The 26,636-nt window shown below is 40.1% G+C and overlaps 3 protein-coding genes and 1 pseudogene across 3 annotated transcripts; 2 read left to right on the top strand and 2 right to left on the bottom strand.

Annotated features, from left to right (window-relative positions):
- Positions 1–1,878: 1,878 nt before the first annotated feature.
- On the top strand, positions 1,879–2,209 carry LOC143100030 (histone H4). Its single transcript, XM_076262988.1, has one exon. It carries the CDS (start codon positions 1,898–1,900, stop codon positions 2,207–2,209), a length of 312 nt encoding a protein of 103 aa, XP_076119103.1. The 5' UTR covers positions 1,879–1,897.
- A 1,032-nt stretch (positions 2,210–3,241) lies between these two features.
- LOC143100116 (histone H2B-like) lies at positions 3,242–3,616 on the top strand. The gene has a single exon (XM_076263091.1). It carries the CDS (start codon positions 3,242–3,244, stop codon positions 3,614–3,616), a length of 375 nt encoding a protein of 124 aa, XP_076119206.1.
- A 921-nt stretch (positions 3,617–4,537) lies between these two features.
- Positions 4,538–4,958, bottom strand: LOC143100194 (histone H3). The gene has a single exon (XM_076263195.1). It carries the CDS (start codon positions 4,956–4,958, stop codon positions 4,548–4,550), a length of 411 nt encoding a protein of 136 aa, XP_076119310.1. The 3' UTR covers positions 4,538–4,547.
- A 1,168-nt stretch (positions 4,959–6,126) lies between these two features.
- Positions 6,127–26,636, bottom strand: part of LOC143129040 (uncharacterized) — a 119,037-nt pseudogene continuing 98,527 nt past the window's right edge.

Genomic DNA, 26,636 nt, shown 5'->3' on the forward strand with positions numbered 1-26,636 from the left:
ATCTTTTGGGGTTTGAACCATTCTTGTTCAACTGTTGTTGTCCTAATTGCAAAATACACTCATTATCATGTTTGACGGTGTGTGTTATTTCATCCTGTGACAGTACTTTGCACTGCCCAAAGTTTTTCACTTATGTGGGAAGGTATGGGCTCCCTGAAAACACACATTTTCTGTACCAGTTTCTTGCCAGGGGTTGTGCATGAACTTTTGGGTTTCATTGGACATGTTTTGTGATGTCGCCTTTAAACTTTTCTCAGAAAGAGTCCATGGCAAAACACCAATGACGTCTGATGAAGGGCTTGAGCTGGCCCGAAACGTCACGGTAATAAAAACATAACTATTGGGAGCATATACTGGTGTTGCAGACTTTTTCCTCTCTTTCTCCATGGCAAAACAAACAATGCAAAAAATCAGAGCGTTCTGCCTTCGTCATTGGTCTTTTTCGGGGAACTAGTTCACCCCTGCCGGTCCTGATCACCTCTGCATTGTGTCTGTAATTGCCCTAATTTCTGATAGACTGCAAAGAAACCCTCCTCTCTTTGGTTCCCATCGGGTGCACTAAAGCAGACGCTACCTCCCGTTCATTTGCATGAAAACACACACACACACACATGCTCGCACACACCCTCACACATACTCGCTGTAGCGAAAGGAGAGAGCTGTGACCCCACCCGTTCTTAAACCCGGGTCTCCAGGGTACTAACCCTGCAGCTTGACCGCAACGCCAAAGAGCCAGGCCCGTTGGTATGCATTGTTATGGTATGCATTGTTATTGTTAGCTACATTAGCCTCTTTAGAAAAACAGATCGAAAACAAAACGTTACATTGTATTACCAGAGACTTTCTAATGAGGAGACACAGCACTCAAAAAACCCTCTATAGAAATGCAAGGACTTAGTTTGTAACAGTTGTCTACACCTATCCCACCCCTTCCGCGGCAAAACGTCGACATGTGAATACATTGAGCCAATCATGTGGTGTGTTGTGAATACATTGAGCCAATCATGTGGTGTGTTGTGAAGACACTGTGCCAATCATGTGTTGTGATCTCGCCGCCGGAGCAAGGTTGGTGTCGTGAAGCCTTGCGCACGTGCATTTCTGCCGAAATAGATGCCCGATAAGTGCCCAAAAAGTGTTGCAATATGGCTGTCAATGGAGGGACTTGCCTAAAAGGACTTTGGGTGTACCCTCAAGAGCTCCGACTTTTCCGAACTTCCGAACTCCGAACTTAGAAACAACATGAGAGTGAAAGTGGGTAAAGTGTAAAGACTGCAGGACAACAGGAACTTCTTGGGCTAGGTTTGAAAAAACTGTAGCATGTTAGTGAGTGAGAGTATGTGTGTGAGTGTGTGTGTGCGTGTGTGTCTATTGTTGTGTCTTTCTTTACATCTGTGTGTTTCATGTGTCTTTGGGTCAATTTGACCCAAACATCTTTTGAAGGTTGCAAATGTGTAGGGGTATGTTGACATGTCTACCAAATTGTTAAGGCCATTATCAGGCAGAAAAAAACATTCTTGTGCAGTTTTTTTTTCCTTATAGAAACACATAAAAAGGATCAATAACTCGGAGACTACACAAGGATTAAGTATGCCTGTCCTGTGTCGAATTGTGATAGACAATAAAAAACAAAAACAAAAAACAGTTGTGCAAAGTAACAATGTCGGTCCAACTTTGTTTCATTGTGAGGTGGGGTGGGGTGAAGCTCAGATGTGGGCGTTTTTTTCGGTGACGTATTTTCGCCTAAATGCCCGCGCACACTCCATTCATCAAACGGAGGGAGAGTGAAGGGGCAGTGCTTAGTAGTTTTCAACAAGGTCCTCTCTGTGGAAAGTAGTATGAGTTGCGAGCCATAGCTGCTTCACATTCGTGCAACTCTCAGTCGCAAGAAGTTTGAAAGATGTCCGGCAGAGGCAAAGGAGGCAAAGGTCTTGGGAAAGGAGGCGCAAAGCGCCACCGCAAAGTTCTTCGTGATAACATCCAGGGAATCACCAAGCCTGCAATCAGGCGTTTGGCTCGCCGTGGTGGTGTGAAGCGTATCTCTGGGCTCATCTACGAGGAGACCCGTGGTGTGCTGAAGGTTTTCCTGGAGAACGTGATTCGTGATGCCGTCACCTACACCGAGCACGCCAAGAGAAAGACCGTGACCGCCATGGACGTCGTCTATGCGCTGAAACGCCAGGGTCGTACACTGTACGGTTTTGGTGGTTAAATATCAGCTTTGTCCCTCGATTTATACACAAAGGCTCTTTTAAGAGCCACCCAGTTCCTCATAAAAGGTTGTGTTCCTGTATGTATGGGGAATTTTGAATTATGAAAAGTCTATAAATAAACCACTTCCATGCTGTTGCCTGTCTGCAATATCATATGTTGTCGCACTATTTGAGAGACTGCATTGCGATCTCATGAGACGCTCAGTCGTGACAGACGTCCAGTCCTCATCCCGTGGTGGCCAAGAGAAAGCCATGTATTCGTATGAAAATCATTTGAAAACAACCCAAAAAGCGCCAGAACATTTGCTATAATAGTCTCTCATATGTATGAAGTGCGACCCATGACTGTGCTACTGAATGACATAAGTTAACTTCGGGTTCACGAATGATGGAACAAAATCGTCTGCAGAAACAACAAAACGAAAATGCATGCTGAAAAGTCGCGTGTGCCATCACAAAGTCTTAAAGTAGTTAGTGTCATAACTAGTTTTCATAATCAGTCAAGCATAAATGTGACTCGACAGACAGGTAACTCAGGGTATATAGAAATATTCACTTTTACAGAAAATACAGTAATTTCCCTTTACACCATGCTGTAGAAGCTACAGTGCAGGACAGAACAGTTTTTTGTCCTTTTTACTGTAGTTTTGTTGATCAATTAATACATTTTTAATCATAATTCGAGAAATGCCCCAAAGGGACTGAGACTAACTGTGATTTGTAAGGCTTAATGTTTTTTGCCATTTCGAAGGATTCCTTAGATTCCTGTCATTCAGAAGAAAAGGGAGGGGAATAAGAACAAAAGAAGTTGGTGTACTGAAAACCGATTATCTGTGGGTGGTGCTAACCTTCTCGCCTCTGCCCCCTTCGATTCAAAACGACCAACCGTGTGGGTATTTGATTTGGAGGGAAATGACACAGAATTCTGGCCGTGGGCGTGTAAAGTGACGCAGTCCTATTTGCATAAAACACACATATACAGGGTGACTTGAAGATAGTCAGTTTATCGAACAGACAGTCGAGACATTAACATGCCTGATCCAGCTAAGCCTGCCCCAAAGAAGGGCTCCAAGAAAGCCGTGACAAAGACTGCCGGCAAGGGTGGCAAGAAACGCAGAAAGAGCAGGAAGGAGAGCTATGCCATCTACGTGTACAAAGTTTTGAAGCAGGTCCATCCTGACACTGGTATCTCTTCCAAGGCTATGGGCATTATGAACTCCTTCGTCAACGACATCTTTGAGCGCATTGCTGGAGAGGCTTCCCGCTTGGCTCACTACAACAAGCGCTCCACCATCTCTTCCAGGGAGATCCAGACCGCAGTGCGCCTGCTTCTGCCCGGTGAGCTGGCCAAGCACGCCGTGTCCGAAGGAACCAAGGCCGTCACCAAGTATACCAGCTCCAAATAAAGCCTGACTTTGAACGCGCTTTAATCCAAAGGCTCTTTTAAGAGCCACCCACGTTCTCTTTGAAAAGTAATTCCAATATACTGACTGCATTGCATTCATTTGCATTCAATAGTTATCTGAGATAAAACGCACACACTTAAAACCAACATGTCGAAAACGGCACAACTTGTTTTTAACACCTCTGTGTTTAGACAGAGACGACACATTTGTTTAAAGAGCATAGTTCGCTGGACCGAACACGTATCCAAAGCCGTTTACCTCCTGGATTAGGTAGAATGCGTAGCCTACACTTAGAACCTTTTATTTACCATATTGTCCGTATTTTGCCACGGCTGAGTGATGCTCCAAACGCCCGTCAAGGGACATAATTAACTTTTTGTGTGGTTTGGAGAGAAACTGCACGATAGTGGGAGAAACACTGACCAGGAAGGAAGACTACAGCTGTGTTGTACTGGTCTTATTTGTATATTTACTGTAGCCTGCTATTGACTGTCAAGAATAAATACGGGATGTCGAGATTAAAGTCTACATGATATTTCAACTTCATTCACGAATATTGGAGTTTAATGTCAATATGTTTAGTTTAATCTCGTCATGGCAAAACGAGATTAAACTTCCTTTTGCGTGGCTCTGGGCAGAAGTCCGAAACTTAAATTCGTTTGAAGTGGACATGACTACATCATATGTGAGGAATCATCCGAGTGTAGATTACGTTTAACTTGCTAGCATCGATCCCTCTTGCATCTGTTGGCATTCCATTTACCAAAGAAGACGCGACACTTACTACAAAATACCGAACCATGCAGATATGTTAAAGAATAGTACGACTACCCATGAACCAATTTAACCAAGACATGGAAACTAGCTGTTTTACATGTTTGGGTGGCTCTTAAAAGAGCCTTTGAATTTTCAGTTCTTGACTTCAAATCACTTAAGCACGCTCCCCACGGATACGACGAGCCAGCTGGATGTCCTTGGGCATGATGGTTACTCTCTTGGCGTGGATAGCGCACAGGTTGGTGTCCTCGAACAGACCGACGAGGTAAGCCTCGCTAGCCTCCTGAAGAGCCATGACAGCAGAGCTCTGGAAGCGCAGATCGGTCTTGAAATCCTGAGCGATTTCTCTGACCAGACGCTGGAAGGGCAGCTTGCGGATCAGCAGCTCAGTGGACTTCTGGTAACGACGGATTTCTCTCAGAGCTACGGTGCCAGGCCTGTAACGGTGAGGCTTTTTCACGCCACCGGTGGCAGGTGCGCTTTTACGCGCAGCCTTGGTGGCAAGCTGCTTCCTCGGAGCCTTGCCTCCGGTAGATTTGCGGGCAGTTTGTTTGGTTCTGGCCATTGCTACGTATTCTTCAGAATTGAACAGTATGGCTACAACTGCGGATCTTGGGTATATAAGGCAAACGGTCTCAGCCTGCCCCCTGTGTACGTCAGGTTGTTGGGCGCCGCTGATTGGTCATCCGAGTGCCGCCTAAAATTCAAAATACAAAGCTCACCACCGTAATGGCCTATATCATTGTGTTGATGGACTATTTACAAACAATCTTCAATTTAAATTATAAATAAAAGAAACATACTGAAACATTCCATCGCTCAGTGCATGTAGACTGTTATTGAAACAAGCACGACAAACAATTAACTTGTTAGACGTCATGTAAACAAATTATGACCTACGGTGGCTTGTATTCACTACGTTAAAGCAAAGTCCTTTTAGGCAAGTCCCTCCACTGGGCGGCCATATACCAACGTTTTTTGGGCACTCATCGGGCACAGTCTTTGGGTCGAACTGCGCGTGCACAAGGCTTCACGACACCAATCTTGCTCCAGCGGCGAGATCACAACACATGATTGGCACGATGTCTTCACAACAAACCATATGGTTGGCTCAATGTATTCACATCACACCACATGATTGGCTCAATGTATTCACATGTCGACGTTTTGCCAAGGAAGGGGTGGGATATGTGTAGACAACGGCCATATTGGCGTGACAAACTAGCCCCATGCATTTCTATGGAGTATTTTTTGAGTGCTGTGTCTCCACATTAGAAAGTCTCTGGTTAAAGCCTACAAATAGTTGCTTGTTTATAAACAGGAAACCCCAAACTACCACTACCACAGAATGCCATATTTTTTATACATAATTTAAATGATCCAATTACAAGACTGCGTCATCACCTTGAACCAGGAACATCTCGCAGCCTTTCATGATTAACTAACAGTCCGGAAAGATAAATGAAAAACGGTTTACATTCAAGCACTTATATTTGTCTTATCAGACAGTTAGTGGTTAACATTTTGTGAGGTAAGAGTGATCAGATATTGGCCGGAAAAAGGCACGGTTTACTCAACGGCTTTGTACATTGTGTACGTGTGAATAAATCTTTTTGACTTTACAGAAAACACGTCAATGGCGAAGACAATTTGGAATGTTTTTTTTTCATTGGTTTTTGGGTGGCTCTTAAAAGAGCCTTTGTTTCGGAGACTTTTTCGGAGAGGGAGCAGGTTTACTTTGACTTCTCAGTCTTCTTGGGCAGCAGCACAGCCTGGATGTTAGGCAGTACACCACCCTGAGCGATGGTCACACCGCCGAGCAGCTTGTTCAACTCCTCGTCGTTACGCACAGCCAGCTGCAGATGGCGGGGAATGATACGGGTCTTCTTGTTGTCACGGGCAGCGTTGCCGGCCAACTCCAGGATCTCAGCAGTCAGATACTCAAGCACAGCAGCCAAGTAGACCGGTGCACCAGCGCCGACACGCTGAGCATAGTTGCCTTTACGCAGAAGCCTATGCACACGGCCCACGGGGAATTGAAGTCCAGCCCTGGATGAACGAGTCTTGGCCTTTGCTCTGGCCTTGCCACCGGTTTTGCCTCTGCCGCTCATTTTTTAGTAGGTGTTGAGAGTTCGTCTGAATACTCAAATTCAAAGTTGCGACAAGGCAAGTCTATTTAACCCACAGCGGCACGGTGCTACTCCGTGCCTCACTGGATGAGAACACAAAGATGAGAGCCAATCAACGTGTAGTTCATTGCATGACGTCATTTTGAAATGTATTTGGCGCGTATAACACTTCCACCTTCCATTTAGACCGTCAGTTCAATCATAAAAAAAAGTTAACGTATAGCTAATTCGAGAAGTAGTTTCCAGAGGTTCAACGTATAATACCCAGTAAACCAACGAGACGTCCTGAGATATTTTGGCACATTTGGTACTTGTAGTACTTTGTTTCATGTTTGGATGCATCTGTTGCATTAGATAGAAGTAATGATGTGTTACCGTAATAAATGACCCAATATAATGTATTTTAAAATTGTATACACAACCCAACAGGCATAGGAGTAAGATGAGCCACCCCTAGGAAACCAACACGTTTTATCATGTGACAGCAATTTATAATTTTTATAATCTGTGGAAAGGTACAGCACATAGCAAATGTGGTAAAATATATATAAACACACACACACACACACACACACACACATATATATGTGTGAAGATATGATTTTTTGCTCTCCAATTGGATTCCATTCATGTCCAGAGGTGATTTAGAGAAAACGTGATTAGAACAACATGCAGATGCATTAAACCTCAATTGGTGCCCCCTTAAGCTTGGATGTGAGGCCTACACAGAATCATGAATGTTACTCTTGGTTTGTTGTGAGAAGCATGTTCTTTCAAGGTGGTGGTTGTGGAGTTAGACCAGAGACTTTCTAATAAGGAGACACAGCACTCAAAAAATCCTCCATATAAATGCTTGTTGCTAGTTTGTCACGCCAACATGGCCGTTGTCTACACATATCCCACCCCTTCCTCGGCAAAACGTCGACATGTGAATACATTGAGCCAATCATGTGGTGTGATGTGAATACATTGAGCCAATCATATGGTGTGTTGTGAAGACATCGTGCCAATCATGTGTTGTGATCTCACCCCTAACAAAGGAGCAAGATTGGTGTCGTGAAGCCTTGCGCACGCGCAGTTCGACCCAAAGACTGTGCCCGATGAGTGCCCATAAAACGTTGCTATATGGCCGCCGAGTAGAGGGACTTGCCTAAAAGGACTTTGGACAAAGTCCTTTTAGGCAAGTCCCTCCACTCGGCGGCCATATAGCAACGCTTTTTGGGCACTCATCGGGCATCCTATTCAGCAGGAATGCGTGTGCGCAAGGCTTCACGACACCAATCTTGCTCCAGCTGCAAGTTCACAACACATGATTGGGAAGATGTCTTCACAACACACCATATTGACTCAATGTATTCACATCACACCACACCACATGATTGGCTCAATGTATTCACATGGACGTTTTGCCGAGAAAGGGGTGGGATATGTGTAGACGGCCATATTGCCGTTACAAACTAACCCCATGCATTTCTATGGAGGTTTTTTTGAGTGCTGTGTCCCCTTATTAGAAAGTCTCTGCTGAACCTTCCAGAATGGTCTGTTGAAGACACAGACGTCCCAGAACTCCAAAATGCGTCATAATGGTGAGTTCACAATAGCGTACCTGTCATCCTCCGCCAAAATACTGCTTTGCTTCACTTGTTGCAACTTCTCAGTCAGATATAGCCTACATGCTTGTTTTTCCGTTTTGATTTTATTCGAATATATATATTTTAAATCGTAATTTTCCTAATTTGATACTACATTATATGTTAAGTTCAGGACGTTTAATTTCACCCCATTATCATCACCATTTTGAAATGTAGCTCCAGTCAGTGAATTGGACATTTTCAGTTCAATGGATTCCCAAAGCCTTAAAGAGGAGTTGGATAGACTCCATGCCCAAAACCAGGAGATGAAACACATAATGCAGCAACTCCTGAGGGAAAACCTGGAGCGCATGCAGTACACCGGCTCCAGGACCTGCTTCCCAGCATGTGTGAGTTCCCTATAAAATCTAGTAGTAGTACAATATAGCCTAAGCTACTACGGGTATGTACATTTAATAGCCCATATTCCATGGGGCCAATACAAATACAGCTTTGGCACAATCTGGCTGTTAATCAATTATAAAAATCATACCATAGTAACTTTCATGTTAGGTTCATATACTGAACTGTGTGTGTGTGTGTGTATGTGTGGGAATGTGTGTTTGTGGTGTTGGGTGCAGGTGGTGGCCATATTTGACATGTTTCCTCCTCCCTGTTTACAGTGTCATCATCAGCTGCTTCACCCACATCTCCATCCTCATCTTGTGCCTGTGATACTGCCACATCACAATCCCACAATGCTCTGCGGCTCTCTGCAGCCGCTCAGAGCCGGTGTAGCGTCTGGTCAGCATGAGCTGTTGCCCCCTATCACCCCTGCACACGCCCAGCAGCAGCAGTCCTGTGGCTCATTCCCCTCCTTGCCTGCGCTTGCCCAGGGCAAGGCCCCAGTCCAGCTGTTGCTAGGTGACAGACGGCTCTCTGCAGGTGCTCCACGTCCCCTAAGCAGGAAGAATTTGACAGGCCTTGATCGCGCTCACCCACTGATGCCACTCCATCACAATAGAGCCCCGAGTGGCGTTGCCAATGGCAGCATGGCGCCTGCTCCACCTGTCATCGCCAAGGCAACAGGTGAAAATCAGAACAACAAGCTGAAGAAGATCAAGGCCAGGCGCTGTATCAAAACTGTCCAAGATGTTGGCCTGAAAACCAGCAGTCACCAGGACAACATAAACAGTGGCCAAAAACATGACAACGGTTGTCAACCCCAGGTAAAGCATACGATGCAGTCAAATCAGGAGCAGGATATGGGGTGTGTGCTGGAACCCCTAAACATCTACCAGATCCCTGAGAACCTCCGACTGGAGGCCCTGCATGTTGCTGAGGAGATCAGACTCACCAGTCTCCGCTGTAACAGTGTCCTCAGTGGCAATGCCAGCGCTTCTGACCGTGCAGGCAGTTCTACGAGCAGCCTCAGCCCTGTGGACCTCAGGACCCCGTCCGCACTGCGCGCTCTGCCCTTCCTCAACACCCCCACTCCACCCACTGCCCATGCTGTCCCCTCCCCCCCAGAGACAGCCAAACCCCAGGCAACCAATCAGAGACGGTTCGTCAGTAGACTACCCCGCCTCAAGAAGACAGCTTCACTTAGTGTGGCCACTGCTGTGACAGGTGAGCAGTGAAGTCAGTAAAGTTAGATACATATCCCTAACCCCCTCTTACACACACATACACTGATCGTATTGTCTGATATAGCTTTGGTTGCAACACAGGAACAGGATCTACAAGTCAAACTTAATTACACATGAGTGCAGGCCCAAGGAGCACATGCAGACCATCTCATACAGTCGTGACAACTTAACATTACTCAAACATCAGTCCATAGCATTATTTACCATGGCAGTGTAGAGAGACAAACAGATTTGACCTTTGACCTCCCAGAGCAAAAGTCCGTGGAGTGTCTGGCAGGGAAGGAGGAAGTGAGGGAGTGTAAGGAGGTGAAGAAGAAGAGAGTGATAGAGAAGCAAACAAGCAACACCCAGCAGATCAGGGAGCTCCCAGAGCTGGCCAAACTGCCCCCTGTGTCCTGCCCTGAGGAGGCCATCCTGCAGGTCTTCAGGCTGCTCAGAGATGATGACTGGTGGGAGTATAGCTAAAATAGGCTAGGCTAACACATTAAATCTATACCCATTATGGTAACACTTTCTATGAAGGTTGTATTTATAACGCCCTATGAATGCATTTATAATGTTTTATAAGGTGTCTATAAAGCATTGTAATGCTCATTATTACCATCTATATGTATTCACAAGTCGTCATAACCAACTTCATGATGCATTATGACAGCTAATTATGAATGATTATAATTTTAATCTGAATAATGCATTATAAATATATCAAGATCTGCCTACTCACTTGTCAGTTTTATGATGCATCATAACTACTTTGCTTTGCTAAATGCGTAGTGATGCATAAAGAGTCTTGATTTCTACTGTAGTCCTATTTATATCTATAGCTATAAGTATATGTAATAAAGTTATAATAATTCATACATCTCCGTACAGCACACAATTATAAACAGCTATGGAATATCATAAGTGTTATTTGTCAGCTCTAAGTAAAGTGACAAGAATATGACCCTATTATTAACAGATATAAGTTCACTGAGTGGTGCAATGAACTAAGTACCGAGTCTAGCATCTTAACCCCATATGCACAATATTATAAATCACTATGTTAAGTAGAGCAAATGAGGTGTTGTTATAAATAGATATAAGGTTATTATAAACAAAATGAGTCACAATGAAATGAGAGCCTGGACAGTAAAGACAAAAGGAATGCATTTAGTTAACTTTATTTTCATTTAAACCAACACACATAATCAGACTGATTATCAATGCTCTGAGCACATTACACAAACACAATGAGACAGGCCAAAAAAGTGGCACTGCATGGTCCTATATTTTGTGGTGGTGGTTATTATTGGAATAAAACTCACAATGCCACTGAAATCTATCTTGGGACATTATGAAAGATTAAAATAGACCTTTGGTTTAAATGAATATAAAGTGAACTAAATGCATTCCTTTTGTCTTTACTGTCCAGGCTCTCATTTCATTGTAGGATAATAGGGTCATATTCTTGTCACTTTACTTAGAACTGACAAATAACACTTATGATATTCCATAGCTGTTTATAATTGTGTGCTATAGGGAGATGTATAAATTATTATAAATGTATTACATATACTTATAGCTATAGATATATAGGACTACAGTAGAAGTCAAAACTCTTTATGCATCACTATACACATTTAGCAAAGCAAAGTGGTTATGATGCATCATAAAACTGACAAGTGAGTAGGCAGATCTTGGCATATTTATAATTCATTATTTAGATTAAAATTATTATCATTCATAATTAGCTGTCATAATGCCTCATGAAGTTGGTTATGACAACTTGTGAATACATATAGATGGTAATAATGAGCATTACAATGCTTTATAGACACCTTATAAAACATTATGAATGCATTCATAGGGCGTTATAAATACAACCTTCATAGAAAGTGTTACCCAAATGATTAGCTATTAGCTATGATAGGCTACGTTAACATATTTACTTGAGACAAAATAAAGGTTTTCAGCTAAGATAAGACAGTCTGAAACAATGACATATTTGTGTTCAAAGAGTGTCTTTTAATGAAGCCAGCCTACTCTATGCAAGGTCTTTACACTTTAAAGCTAAGCTGAAGATAGACTGCTAAAGTCAAGTATATGCTCCTCTGAGTTGTGTTGTGTGTTATTTCTGCAGGGAGCAGAAGATCGAGGCCCTGATCTCCATCAGGTCTCTGTCCCAGCACCACGCTGAGGTGCTGCTGCCCAGGCTGCATGATGTGTGTCTAGCCGTCTACCACGAGGTCAGAGGCTCCCTGCTGGAAAACAAGCTGGAGTTCATGTTGCATTTGTTCTGTTTCAAACCAGATAGAGAATATGTATTCAGATGACTTAGTTATGCTGCACGGTTTCAATAATCTTACTCGTCTTGGTGCCTCTACTATGTATGATCATGTTGGGCCTGGACTCACTTTTGTCAGTATGAGAGCACCGTTACAAACATTCTTTGTGTTCTATGTATTTCAACACAGCTTGTAACATTTTGTCATTTCAATGTCAATGTCATTAATTTCTCAACACACCCAGGTGAAGAACCTGCGCTCAATGGTGTCCCGCGCTGCCATGGTGACGCTGGCCCACCTGCATGCTCACCTGGGGCGGGGCATGGACACGGAGGCCGAGGGCACTGCCCAGACACTGCTGCCTAAAGCTGGAGAGGCCAGCGGCTTCATCAGGGAGGACATGGAGCTGGCACTGGGGTACATGGTGCTCAACGTCACCCCCTCTCGCAGCATGAACGCCCTCATCAACACAGGACTCAGGTGAGGGGGAGTGAGAACCCTGATGAGCCTTTACTTCAGACTTCCTGAAGTTTATTGGTTCTCTGTGGTACTGCTGATACTAATTCTACTAGTACTACTATACTAGTTCTACTAGTCCTCAACAACTGGTCTCTGTTTCACCTGGTTTCACACCTGTCTCTCCTGGCTCTGTGGTTCTTTGTCTCCTCTGGTTCTCTGGCTTACTCATTCTCTGTCTCTGTGTTTCTCTTGGCTTGTCTCAATGGTTCTCTGCTTCTTAGGCACCGTAATGCGGCCGTGAGGAAGACAACTGCACAGTTCCTGGAGAGACTGGCAGAGATCATGGGGGCATCCCGCGTCCTGTCAGGGAAAAAGGACCTGACTGACCGCTTCATCCACTCCATCAGCTGCCTGGCCCTTGACAGTGCACAGGAAGTCAGGTGGGAGCACTCCTTCTAACAGAGAATTTCTAATGAGGAGACAAAGCACTCAAAGAATCCTCTGTAGAAATGCATGGGGTTAGTTTGTCTACACATATCCCAGCTCTTCCGCGGCAAAATGTCGACATGTGAATACACTGAGCCAATATACTTTGCTTCTAGTTTCTAAATAACCACTTAGCAAACGTTCTCTGCAATAACTGATGTCTGGCTTAGCCACTTCAAGTGTGTTCAGCTAATGTGCCAAGCGTGTCAAGTGTGATGTCGGTCAAATGATTCTACTCCGCTGTCTTAAATAGAGAGTGTGTGTCTCATGCCCTCTTATGAAATGAAAACAGGCATGCAGTTCTGCCTATGAAAAGTCATTGTGGCATCAAACATATTTTGAATGTTAATTTAACATATAAAAACATCACAATGTTGGTTTAATGCTGTCATTATTAATTTATTGTAAATAAATTGGCGTTGCTGTATTGTTTGTGTCTAAAACAGGACCCATGCCCGTAACACGCTGGCATTCTTGGCTTCCCATCCTGACCTTATCAAGATGGTGGACAGGTTCGCCCCTCAGAGAGATCAAGGCACCGTCAGGGACGTCATCAACAAATGCCAAAAAAAGTGGGTGCAAACCATTGGAGGACACCATTAACACATAGCATTTATCTATCATTGTCAAAAATTGGCCAATATATCTACTTATTATCATTTAACCTCAAGAGAATCCAGAGGCAAATGTCTTAGTAATGTGTCCTTTTGCCCCCCCCCCCCCTCCCCCTGCAGAAATATCCATTGAAGTGAACATCCAAGCTGGAAGAATGAAATAATTAATACTGGTCTATACTAAAACCCTGAACATTTTGAAAAATGTCCTTTTAAATCACCTTGTTGTGACATGTAGCCTAGCATTGCAGTCTTACAAAAGTGCTGTCAAAGCCTGTCAAAGAGTTGTTTATGAATTTAGTGCTTGAATTTCCTCATTTGACATTACCTTAATCATCTAAAACTGATAAAAAAGGTCATACCTTTACCTGCGACAACAATGTTGGGCACACATCGTCAGAAATGCCATCATTCGTATTCTAAGTCAGTGTAACACCAAAATGATTTTGAAACTGTTATATTTAGTGGTGGATTCTGGGCCCCTGGGCACATACACAAAAATACCCCCACAATTAAGCTAAGGGGGACCAGGAGAATGCTCCCCCTCGCAAATAACGCAGAGACTTGGGCTTCAGTAATCCATCCCTGGGCCCATTAATTCCGGTCAGTAATCCATCCCTGGTTATGGTATATTAATACGGTGTTTTAATGTTTTAAAGCAGCACAATCTACTTGATTTTATTGTGTACATTGTGTTGCTTCATTTTATGTGCAGGGACCCTATTCATACTATGAATGGTCCTCAGTATCTTGAATTTCCCCTTGGGGATCAATAAAGTATCTATCTATCTATATGTCTATCTATCTATCAGTACACTGTTAGCCATTTGGGCTGTAAGCGCTAAAGCCAGTCAAACTCGGTACTCCTTCAATCAACGCAATCTAGCTCTCGGGGTGGTGTTTGTCTTGTCATGGTGAAAAAGACACTGGGTTCAAATTACTCCGGAATTACACTTTAATTTTGTCTCATTTGTGACACACCACATCCCACAAGTACTATAAAGAGACAGATCAGAGTAGTATCGGTCATTGTTTAACATGCAATCCTGACTTAAATCATGCTTGGCTGATTATGCAATCCAATTTCCAGTCAATAAGAGTCCATGAAAAAAAGACATCTCTCTTTGTGTGTGATGTGGGTGACAGACCTGCTCTAATTGGGGCATATCTCTTTCTTAGAGGATGCGTGTGTGTGTTCATCACACTTGAAATGTAATTATAGCTGATGCCTTTCCAGCTCTGCGAAGGTGCAGAAATGAGTTGAGGTGTGTGAGGAGATGAGAAATGAGTTGAGGTGTGTGAGGAGATTGTCTGTTGATTTGTGCGTGCAGGTGTCTTATGAATCCGTGTACTTTCCGTTCATTCGTTTTTAGTAGTGAAACCAAAGAGAAAAAAACGAGAAACCACTTGTTTTTTCGTTTCCCGTTTTAAAAACCAAATTGGAAAAAACGGATAACGGGTCGTTTTTTCATTTTTCGATTCTCCACCTAAATGAAAATTCTAAATTTTGGATTACGGTATCTGCCCATTCTTTTTTCGTTTTATTTTATGAATGGAAAGAATGTCAAACGTCATCTACTGTACACTCAATGACGCGCACCACACTGCCCCTGATTGGACAAGGATAATACACAACACGGTTTTTTCAGGTCCGAGGAGAATTATGCTTATGCTGAGACAACTCTTGAAAGGCTTGTTGAACTATAAGTTGTTTGTTTATTATGAATAAAGGAGTGAAAGATTTGCTCCCCTACGACTGTTTTTCATGTGAGTCGATTATGTTAGCAGCTAGTAGCTAGCCAACTGGCTTGGAAGCTATACAGTTTGCTGCTAATGTAGCTAGCGCTAGGTCATCTAGCTATCCAGCGTTCTTAAGACTTAATTTTTTCACCTAGATACAAATAAGAAAGACGCCTGAAATGTCTGTGACTGGTGGGCAGGTTGTGCAAATCTCCTGATGATGTGTTGCTCGCTACAGTTATTTTCTCCCCAGAAACAAGCCAATCTCGTTCTTGATTGGGTCCTAGATTAGAATGTTGTCAACAATTCGGATAACTGTCATTTGAGCTGTCAAGTCATTCTGAGGTAAACTACTGAAGAGGAGGCCAGCATTTCCCGCTCTACTAATCCGTGTATGGTTCGTTCATTCATTATTTGGTTTTTAAACCAAAACAGAAAAACCAAATAATGGTGTGTTTTTTTGGTTTTTCTGTTTTAAAACCAAAATGGAAAAAACGAAAAAACCAAAACAGAAAAACTCGAACTGTCAGTGTCTGTTTCTGTTTCTGAAATCCAAAACGGGATAATGAAACAATGGTCGGTCGCCTAGGAGATGACCGAAACATTCTGGAGTGCGAAGTAGGCTAGGCTAACAAAAATGTCTGTTGGCTATGAAAATTACATTAAGGAATTATTTCGAGATGGGAAAACCCATTCCGAAATAGCAGCCGCATTAGCAGATGCCGGAGCACCACATCATTCCATAATGACAGTGCGAAGATTTTGTAAAGAAAATTATCTCCGCAGAAAAAACTTTGTGTCTGATGAACAGCTGGAGGTGGAGGTGATGTCAGCCATAAATCAGGTAAGCTCGTAAGTCTGTGTTCATTTTGTCTAATATTGTTATGGTGACAGTATTCACTATCGTTTAGTTTATAATTTAGCCGATCCAGTCCGATATCCGACCGTGGTAAAGTTGGTTTTATATTGGACGTTGGATATTCGACACATTCGAAAAATCTATTTAGCACTGACTACGAGGGTCGAGTTTGTGTCAAACCAATTTTAATGTGTTTAAACAAGGCCTGCCTATATTACACAAAGCTTCTTTTGTCCAAAAACCCATGTTTTGATTTTATGAATTTTTTAGGCTGATAAAAGATTTCAATCTATTATGCGGCTTCACCTTTTGACTTACCCATACTAAAACACATCTCCTGAACTCGGCTTACTGCCCTTTCTAGTACACAAAGCTTCTTTTCCCCTAAAACCTACTCTTTGATTTTATACAATTTTTAATGTTAAATGTTTCAAATCTATTATGCGGCTTGCCCTTTTGACCTACCCATGTCAAAACACATCTGGTGAACTCGGATTACTGCTCTATATAGTACACAAAGCTTCTTTTTTTCAAAAACTTACTCTTTGATTTTATATACATTTTTTACTATTCAAAAATGCTATAAATCTATTATGCGAATTGACCTTTTGACCAACCCATGTCAAAACACATCTGCTGCACTCAGTTAACTGCCCTACATAGTACACAAAGCTTCTTTTTTTCAAAAACTTACTCTTTGATTTTATATACATTTTTTACTATTCAAAAATGCTATAAATCTATTATGCGGCTTGACCTTTTGACCTACCCATGTCAAAACACATCTGTTGCACTCAGCTAACTGGCCTTCATAGTACACAAAGCTTATTTTTTCCAAAAACTCACTCTTTGATTTTATATTAATTTTTTACTTTATAAAAATGCTATAAATCTATTATGCGAATCGACCTTTTGACCTACCCATGTCAAAACACATCTGCTGCACTCAGCTAACTGCCCTACATAATACACAAAGCTTATTTTGTCCAAAAACGTACTCTTTGATTTTATATAATTTTTTTATTATTCAAAAATGCTATAAATCTATTATGTGCCTTCACCTTTTGACCTACCCATGTCAAAACACATCTGTTGCACTCGGCTAACTGCCCTACATAGTACACAAAGCTTATTTTTTTCAAAAACGCACTCTTTGATTTTATATTATTTTTTTACTATTCAAAAATGCTATAAATCTATTATGTGCCTTCACCTTTTGACCTACCCATGTCAAAACACATCTGGTGAACTCGGATTACTGCTCTATATAGTACACAAAGCTTCTTTTTCCCAAAAATCCATTCTTTGATTTTATAAATATTTTTTAATGTAAAAAAAATGCTTTAAATGCTTTAAATCTATTATGCGGCTTGACCTTTTGACCTAACCATGTCAAAACACATCTGTTGCACTCAGCTAACTGCCCTTCATAGTGCACAATGCTTATTTTTTCCAAAAACTCACTCTTTGATTTTATATTAATTTTTTATTATTCAAAAATGCTATAAATCTATTATGCGGCTTGACCTTTTGACCTACCCATGTCAAAACACATCTGTTGCACTCAGCTAACTGGCCTTCATAGTACACAAAGCTTATTTTTTCCAAAAACTCACTCTTTGATTTTATATTAATTTTTTATTATTCAAAAATGCTATAAATCTATTATGCGGCTTGACCTTTTGACCTACCCATGTCAAAACACATCTGCTGCACTCGGCTAACTGCCCTACATAGTACACAAAGCTTCTTTTTTCCAAAAATGCACTCTTTGATTTTATATTAATTTTTTATTATTCAAAAATGCTATAAATCTATTATGCGGCTTGACCTTTTGACCTAACCATGTCAAAACACATCTGTTGCACTCAGCTAACTGCCCTACATAATACACAAAGCTTCCTTTTTCCAAAAATGCACTCTTTGATTTTATATTAATTTTTTATTATTCAAAAATGCTATAAATCTATTATGCGGCTTGACCTTTTGACCTAACCATGTCAAAACACATCTGTTGCACTCAGCTAACTGCCCTACATAATACACAAAGCTTCTTTTTTCCAAAAACTCACTCTTTGATTTTATATTATTTTTTTACTATTCAAAAATGCTATACATCTATTATGCGAATTGACCTTTTGACCAACCCATGTCAAAACACATCTGCTGCACTCAGTTAACTGCCCTACATAGTACACAAAGCTTCTTTTTTCCAAAAATGCACTCTTTGATTTTATATTAATTTTTTATTATTCAAAAATGCTATAAATCTATTATGCGGCTTGACCTTTTGACCTAACCATGTCAAAACACATCTGTTGCACTCAGCTAACTGCCCTACATAATACACAAAGCTTCTTTTTTCCAAAAACTCACTCTTTGATTTTATATTATTTTTTTACTATTCAAAAATGCTATACATCTATTATGCGAATTGACCTTTTGACCAACCCATGTCAAAACACATCTGCTGCACTCAGTTAACTGCCCTACATAGTACACAAAGCTTCTTTTTTCCAAAAATGCACTCTTTGATTTTATATTAATTTTTTATTATTCAAAAATGCTATAAATCTATTATGCGGCTTGACCTTTTGACCTAACCATGTCAAAACACATCTGTTGCACTCAGCTAACTGCCCTACATAATACACAAAGCTTCTTTTTTCCAAAAACTCACTCTTTGATTTTATATTAATTTTTTACTATTCAAAAATGCTATACATCTATTATGCGAATTGACCTTTTGACCAACCCATGTCAAAACACATCTGCTGCACTCAGTTAACTGCCCTACATAGTACACAAAGCTTCTTTTTTTCAAAAACTTACTCTTTGATTTTATATACATTTTTTACTATTAAAAAATGCTATAAATCTATTATGCGGCTTGACCTTTTGACCTAACCATGTCAAAACACATCTGTTGCACTCAGCTAACTGCCCTACATAATACACAAAGCTTCTTTTTTTTTAAAACGCACTCTTTGATTTTATATAATTCTTTTACTATTCAAAAATGCTATAAATCTATTATGCAGCTTGACCTTTCGACTTACCCATATCAAAACACATCTGTTGCACTCAGCTAACTTGCCTACATAGTACACAAAGCTTCTTTTTTTCAAAAACGCACTCTTTGATTTTATATACATTTTTTACTATTCAAAAATGCTATAAATCTATTATGTGCCTTCCCCTTTCGACTTACCCATATCAAAACACATCTGCTGCACTCGGCTAACTTGCCTACATAGTACACAAAGCTTCTTTTTTTCAAAAACACACTCTTTGATTTTATATACATTTTTTTACTATTCAAAAATGCTATAAATCTATTATGTGCCTTCCCCTTTCGCCTTACCCATATCAAAACACATCTGCTGCACTCGGTTAACTGCCCTACATAGTACACAAAGCTTCTTTTTTTCAAAAACTTACTCTTTGATTTTATATACATTTTTTACTATTCAAAAATGCTATAAATCTATTATGCGGCTTGACCTTTTGACCTACCCACGTCAAAACACATCTGTTGCACTCAGCTAACTGGCCTTCATAATACACAAAGCTTATTTTGTCCAAAAACGTACTCTTTGATTTTATATAATTTTTTTATTATTCAAAAATGCTATAAATCTATTATGTGCCTTCACCTTTTGACCTACCCATGTCAAAACACATCTGCTGCACTCGGTTAACTGCCCTACATAGTACACAAAGCTTCTTTTTTTCAAAAACGCAGTCTTTGATTTTATATTAATTTTTTACTATTCAAAAATGCTATACATCTTTTATGTGCCTTCCCCTTTCGACTTACCCATATCAAAACACATCTGCTGCCCTACATAGTACACAAAGCTTATTTTTTTCCAAAGCCCACTCTTTGATTTTATAGATATTTTATTATCAAAAAATGCTATAAATCTATATTATACATTTATTGAAAATTTAAAAAAAATCCAGTTGATTTACACAGCCAAATGGAACTTTGGATGGAAAACAAAATATAGTTAACTTAATAAATATAAATGATGTATGTCTACCTACAAAGAGGTAGCTTGTTTTTTTGCATTTTTGAATAGTAATAAATTAATATAAAATCAAAGACTGAGTTTTTGGAAAAAAAAAAGCTTTGTGTACTACTGTATGTAGGACAGTTAGCTGAGTGCAGCAGATGTGTTTTGACATGGGTAGGTCAAAAGATGAAGGCGCATAATAAATTTATAGCATTTTTGAATAGTAAAAAATTAATATAAAATCAAAGAGTGCGTTTTTGAAAAAAATAAGCTTTGTGTACTATGTAGGGCAGTTAGCCGAGTGCAACAGATGTGCTTTGACATGGGTAGGTCAAAAGGTGAAGGCACATAATAGATTTATAGCATTTTTGAATAATACAAAAATAATATAACATCAAAGAGTACGTTTTTGGACAAAATAAGCTTTGTGTATTATGTAGGGCAGTTAGCTGAGTGCAGCAGATGTGTTTTGACATGGGTAGGTCAAAAGGTCGATTCGCATAATAGATTTATAGCATTTTTATAAAGTAAAAAATTAATATAAAATCAAAGAGTGAGTTTTTGGAAAAAATAAGCTTTGTGTACTATGAAGGCCAGTTAGCTGAGTGCAACAGATGTGTTTTGACATGGGTAGGTCAAAAGGTCAAGCCGCATAATAGATTTATAGCATTTTTGAATAGTAAAAAATGTATATAAAATCAAAGAGTAAGTTTTTGAAAAAAAGAAGCTTTGTGTACTATGTAGGGCAGTTAACTGAGTGCAGCAGATGTGTTTTGACATGGGTTGGTCAAAAGGTCAATTCGCATAATAGATTTATAGCATTTTTGAATAGTAAAAAATTAATATAAAATCAAAGAGTGCGTTTTTGAAAAAAATAAGCTTTGTGTACTATGTAGGGCAGTTAGCCGAGTGCAACAGATGTGTTTTGACATGGGTAGGTCAAAAGGTGAAGGCACATAATAGATTTATAGCATTTTTGAATAATAAAAAAATAATATAAAATCAAAGAGTACGTTTTTGGACAAAATAAGCTTTGTGTATTATGTAGGGCAGTTAGCTGAGTGCAGCAGATGTGTTTTGACATGGGTAGGTCAAAAGGTCGATTCGCATAATAGATTTATAGCATTTTTATGAAGTAAAAAATTTATATAAAATCAAAGAGTGAATTTTTGGAAAAAATAAGCTTTGTGTACTATGAAGGCCAGTTAGCTGAGTGCAACAGATGTGTTTTGACATGGGTAGGTCAAAAGGTCAAGCCGCATAATAGATTTATAGCATTTTTGAATAGTAAAAAATGTATATAAAATCAAAGAGTAAGTTTTTGAAAAAAAGAAGCTTTGTGTACTATGTAGGGCAGTTAACTGAGTGCAGCAGATGTGTTTTGACATGGGTTGGTCAAAAGGTCAATTCGCATAATAGATTTATAGCATTTTTGAATAGTAAAAAATTAATATAAAATCAAAGAGTGAGTTTTTTGGAAAAAATAAGCTTTGTGTACTATGTAGGGCAGTTAGCCGAGTGCAACAGATGTGTTTTGACATGGGTAGGTCAAAAGGTGAAGGCACATAATAGATTTATAGCATTTTTGAATAATAAAAAAATAATATAAAATCAAAGAGTACGTTTTTGGACAAAATAAGCTTTGTGTATTATGTAGGGCAGTTAGCTGAGTGCAGCAGATGTGTTTTGACATGGGTAGGTCAAAAGGTCGATTCGCATAATAGATTTATAGCATTTTTATAAAGTAAAAAATTAATATAAAATCAAAGAGTGAGTTTTTGGAAAAAATAAGCTTTGTGTACTATGAAGGCCAGTTAGCTGAGTGCAACAGATGTGTTTTGACATGGGTAGGTCAAAAGGTCAAGCCGCATAATAGATTTATAGCATTTTTTAATAGTAAAAAATGTATATAAAATCAAAGAGTAAGTTTTTGAAAAAAAGAAGCTTTGTGTACTATTAGGGCAGTTAACTGAGTGCAGCAGATGTGTTTTGACATGGGTTGGTCAAAAGGTCAATTCGCATAATAGATTTATAGCATTTTTGAATAGTAAAAAAATAATATAAAATCAAAGAGTGAGTTTTTTGGAAAAAAGAAGCTTTGTGTATTATGTAGGGCAGTTAGCTGAGTGCAACAGATGTGTTTTGACATGGTTAGGTCAAAAGGTCAAGCCGCATAATAGATTTAAAGCATTTAAAGCATTTTTTTTACATTAAAAAATATTTATAAAATCAAAGAATGGATTTTTGGGAAAAAGAAGCTTTGTGTACTATATAGAGCAGTAATCTGAGTTCACCAGATGTGTTTTGACATGGGTAGGTCAAAAGGGCAAGCCGCATAATAGATTTGAAACATTTAACATTAAAAATTGTATAAAATCAAAGAGTAGGTTTTAGGGAAAAAGAAGCTTTGTGTACTAGAAAGGGCAGTAAGCCGAGTTCAGGAGATGTGTTTTAGTATGGGTAAGTCAAAAGGTGAAGCCGCATAATAGATTGAAATCTTTTATCAGCCTAAAAAATTCATAAAATCAAAACATGGGTTTTTGGACAAAAGAAGCTTTGTGTAATATAGGCAGGCCTTGTTTAAACACATTAAAGTTGGTTTGACACAAACTCGACCCTCGTAGTCAGTGCTAAATAGATTTTTCGAATGTGTCGAATATCCAACGTCCAATATAAAACCAACTTTACCACGGTCGATATCCGAGCAGTTCAAAACAGCTGACAAAAAAGTGGTCAACTTCACCCCTCCCTTCCATCAATAGTTCTAAGCCTCGACAACATTTCCTCCCAGCCCCCTCAAATAAAATCAGTGCGCCCTCTATTGTGACCACCATACAGGCTATTGCGTTTCTATTTTGTTGTTATTTCACGTATGGTCTTCTTTCGTTAGTTATAGGCTACATGTAGCGGCATAAAACTCACACAGCCTCCTTGCCCCGCTCTCACACACACACTCACACAATGGAGACTACCCTCCGTGGCCTCACGCATATACGCTGCAAATGAAATGAAATAGCCCGCAACAGGCACTCTCCCTCTCACGCTACACTGTTGCCTTTAAGCAAAACTGATGCCACAGCTGGTCTGGGTTTGCTGAAGTAACCAAGGCTACAGGCTGCATTTATCACAGAAAATCAAGCGACATAGCCAGTAGGCCTAGTCTACACTATTTAGAGACAGGAGCTATTAGCTTTACCGCGACAACAACTGTCACTAGTTCACATCGTCGTAGGCTGCGCCGATGCAGACTAAACGGTAGCACTAAATGATAGCATACTGGAATGTGTTAGAGCTGTAGGTGCACATAGTTGTTAGCGATTGACCAGGTTGCTTTTTCAAATGAAATACGTTTGTTAGGCTAGCCGATTGTCAAAATAGGGAAATCAAAGTGCGTGCCTATACATTACACAATTGTATAGGCACGCAATTACACAACATTAACAATCTTAAATCGCGGAGATAACATTCGTTAGACAGGTAAAGTTATCAGCAGCAACATGCATAAGAGCCTTAATAATGTAAGAACACAGCTGGGTCTCGCGCCCCCCCCCCCCCCCCCCAAATAAACAAAATGCCCCCAATGCCCCCTCTGTCACTGTACTCTGCAGCCGGGTCTGTGCACTACAACCGGCTCATGTAACACAAACCATCTGCTATCAACACTGAAGATAATGAAATAGATTGCAATGTGTGGTCACCGGAGAAAAGGATGAATTATCTTCGCTTACCTTGCCTGAGACTAGCTATGCTAACCTCCTTCCATGTTCTCTGTGGTGTCTTCATCGCTCTTCCACTCTCCATATTTGTTTGTAATGTCCATAAATTCCCACAGAAATCCAGTACACATCAGGCAAATTGTCTTTCGTTGATAAATCCAATGTGACTGAAAGACGTCTGCTCTAAGAAAACGAACTCGCATGGCTAACGGTGCAAAAAACTAGCTGTAGCAACTGCTATGTTGATCACTTTGGCATGATCTGCCTAGCCAACAGGTGGCTTTGTCCTCATTTAATTTTAATGTAATTTCAACTAAACTTTTTAAACTCGACTTAATGAAACGTGCTAAGGTCCATTAAGCACCACAATTATAGCCTACAGAGTCTCAAAAATACAGTATGACAATGCACCGTTCCACATGGGCCTACTCGAAGTCAAAGCAAACCAGTTGTTTCCCACCTAGATTTGCTAGTCATGATCCCATGTAGCCATCAGTCAAATGTAATATACTGCTAAAAAAAACATTTTAAGGGAACACTTCAATCATACACTGGATTGGTACTCTGACACTGTTTTGTTCTGAGCTCAAGTAAAACTTTTGAGGAGAGTATTTTATTTCTCAAGAACTAAGCTTAAATTCTGCGAATGTAGTTGAGAATGGAGAAAAGGATAGAAGGTTTCAAAAAATGTGTTTTGAGCAATGTATATTCTGTGTTTGTTTTATCATAGTTAGGCCTCTGTCATAATGAGTGAAATAATATCTGCCAAACAACTATAGCATATTGCAGTAGTTTGAGTTACAGTTTTAGTTATTATTATGGCCTATTGCCACCAAGACAGTTTTAATCCCATTTCAGCATACAAGCTACTTGTAAGTGTTAGGGCTTAAATACTGATATAAAATGCAGGCATCCATAAAGCAATTTATACGTAGGTCTAATCTTGAGTCTTTGACAACAGACTGGTCCAACCTTTGGCCGAAAATTCATGACTGGGTACCTGTCATCAGTTGGAGTGCATGCAGGAGAGACCAGAATTGGAAATATTTTAAGAGAAGTCCATCACATCAACTGAGACAAAATGTAAGATTTGTGAAAATGTATTTTGTGTGCGTTGCCAAATATGACAGAATTTTTTTTGTCTATATACCATGTAAGTATGAACCAAATATGGTGTCACATTTGTTTGTGTCACTGCCTCTGTAGTTGCTAACAACATGAACAGCTTTTGGGAAAGACACCCCTTTGCTTGTAACCAGTGGTTAACCTTGTAGTTTTTTACCAGTGGATAAATGCATACTTGATTTGACTTTGGTTATTATATTAGTTGGTGACCAATATGTTAACTGTGCCTTTATATAATAGGGTGCTCGGAATCTGAACCCCATCCCTTATCATGCAGAAGGTATGGGCCATAAACTTCACATGGACCAGAACGAGAAGCTCGGCATGTTTGGTACTACACACGTAGTTGCTGTTGATGGCTTCAGCAGCAAAATAGTGGCACATTCCACCATGCCAACTAAGAACAATCTAATTATATATGAAGAGGTCTACAGGTGAATATTGCACTATTTCTTACTGTATGAGAACTAAAAGTGTTTGCTAATAGCTAAAATTAATTTTAATTAGTGCCACATTGCCACCTAGAGGACAACAAGTGCAACAGTGGAAAAAAGAACTACAGCCACATTTATTTATAGCTTACAATTTAATATGCTCAGATTATCAAACATTAACATGGATGTTTTTTTTGTTTTTTTCAGACATGCCATTCTGTCCCATGGAATGTGGGATCAGGTTAGGGTTGACCATGGGCGGGAATTTTATTTGACCCTGTTCATGCAGGAAAACCTGGCCGTACACCGCCATAACATAACCCGTCAACCCTACATCCAGTCCACATCTTCCATGGCAAGTGTGATTCCTTCTATTTAGTCAGGGGCAATTTCCATTAAATTCTTAAATTCTTACATTACAGACGTAAATTATTTTCTTGCGGTCCACAAATGTCACCCGAGGTTCAACTTAGATTTGCATTCTTTTCTTTTCACGTCATCTTTACCACAGAACCTGAAAGTGGAACGTATCTGGCCTGAAGTAAATCAGAGGGTAAACTATCCCCTGAAGGAGGCCTTGGTGCTGCTGTTAGACCAAGAGGCAATTGACATGGAAGACAGTTTTGTTCAATTCTGTGTTTCAAACTTGTTGTGTCAATTGAGCCAGATTGGACTAAACCGTGTGGTGCAGGCCTGGAATGCACACAGGATTCCTGGTATGTCCTTGCAGAGAACAAATTTTCATAATGTGAATAAATAAGATCCTTTATAAAAAAACTAAAAAAATGTGCTGTCTAGGTCGAGGAATACCCAACAATTTAGCTGGTGACGGGTGTCCAGTACGACTGGCCGAACACCTGCTGCCCAGTGCTTCAGTGGCAGCAGACATGTACACTGAGGCTCTGGGAGCCTCACTCACCAGGGAATCAACATTTGGCACAGACCCATTCCGGAATGAACAAGACAGACTCGAAGCCGAAGCAGAAATTGTTGAGGCCTTCCCCGACCTGTCCATCATTTTAGACAACGTAGTAAACAAAAACTTTGCAATTTTCAATGACGCACTTTTTAAAACACTGAATGTTACTGAGAGGTACATGTTTTAATGAAATAAAGAACTTTTAAAGAACACATTTTTTTTTAATTAATGAAATAATGTTACATGTTTATTACTA

Source organism: Alosa pseudoharengus, unplaced genomic scaffold (genome assembly GCF_046254945.1).
Source record: "Alosa pseudoharengus isolate Yale_2024_CS ecotype anadromous, Long Island Sound unplaced genomic scaffold, YU_APseudo_1.1 YU_APseudo_1.1_scf_1, whole genome shotgun sequence".
NCBI classification, from domain to species: Eukaryota; Metazoa; Chordata; class Actinopteri; order Clupeiformes; family Clupeidae; genus Alosa; species Alosa pseudoharengus.

Coding starts and splice junctions, on each gene's coding strand:
- LOC143100194 (XM_076263195.1), bottom strand. CDS start 4,958: ATGGCCAGAACCAAACAAACTGCCCGCAAATCTACCGGAGGCAAGGCT.
- LOC143100116 (XM_076263091.1), top strand. CDS start 3,242: ATGCCTGATCCAGCTAAGCCTGCCCCAAAGAAGGGCTCCAAGAAAGCC.
- LOC143100030 (XM_076262988.1), top strand. CDS start 1,898: ATGTCCGGCAGAGGCAAAGGAGGCAAAGGTCTTGGGAAAGGAGGCGCA.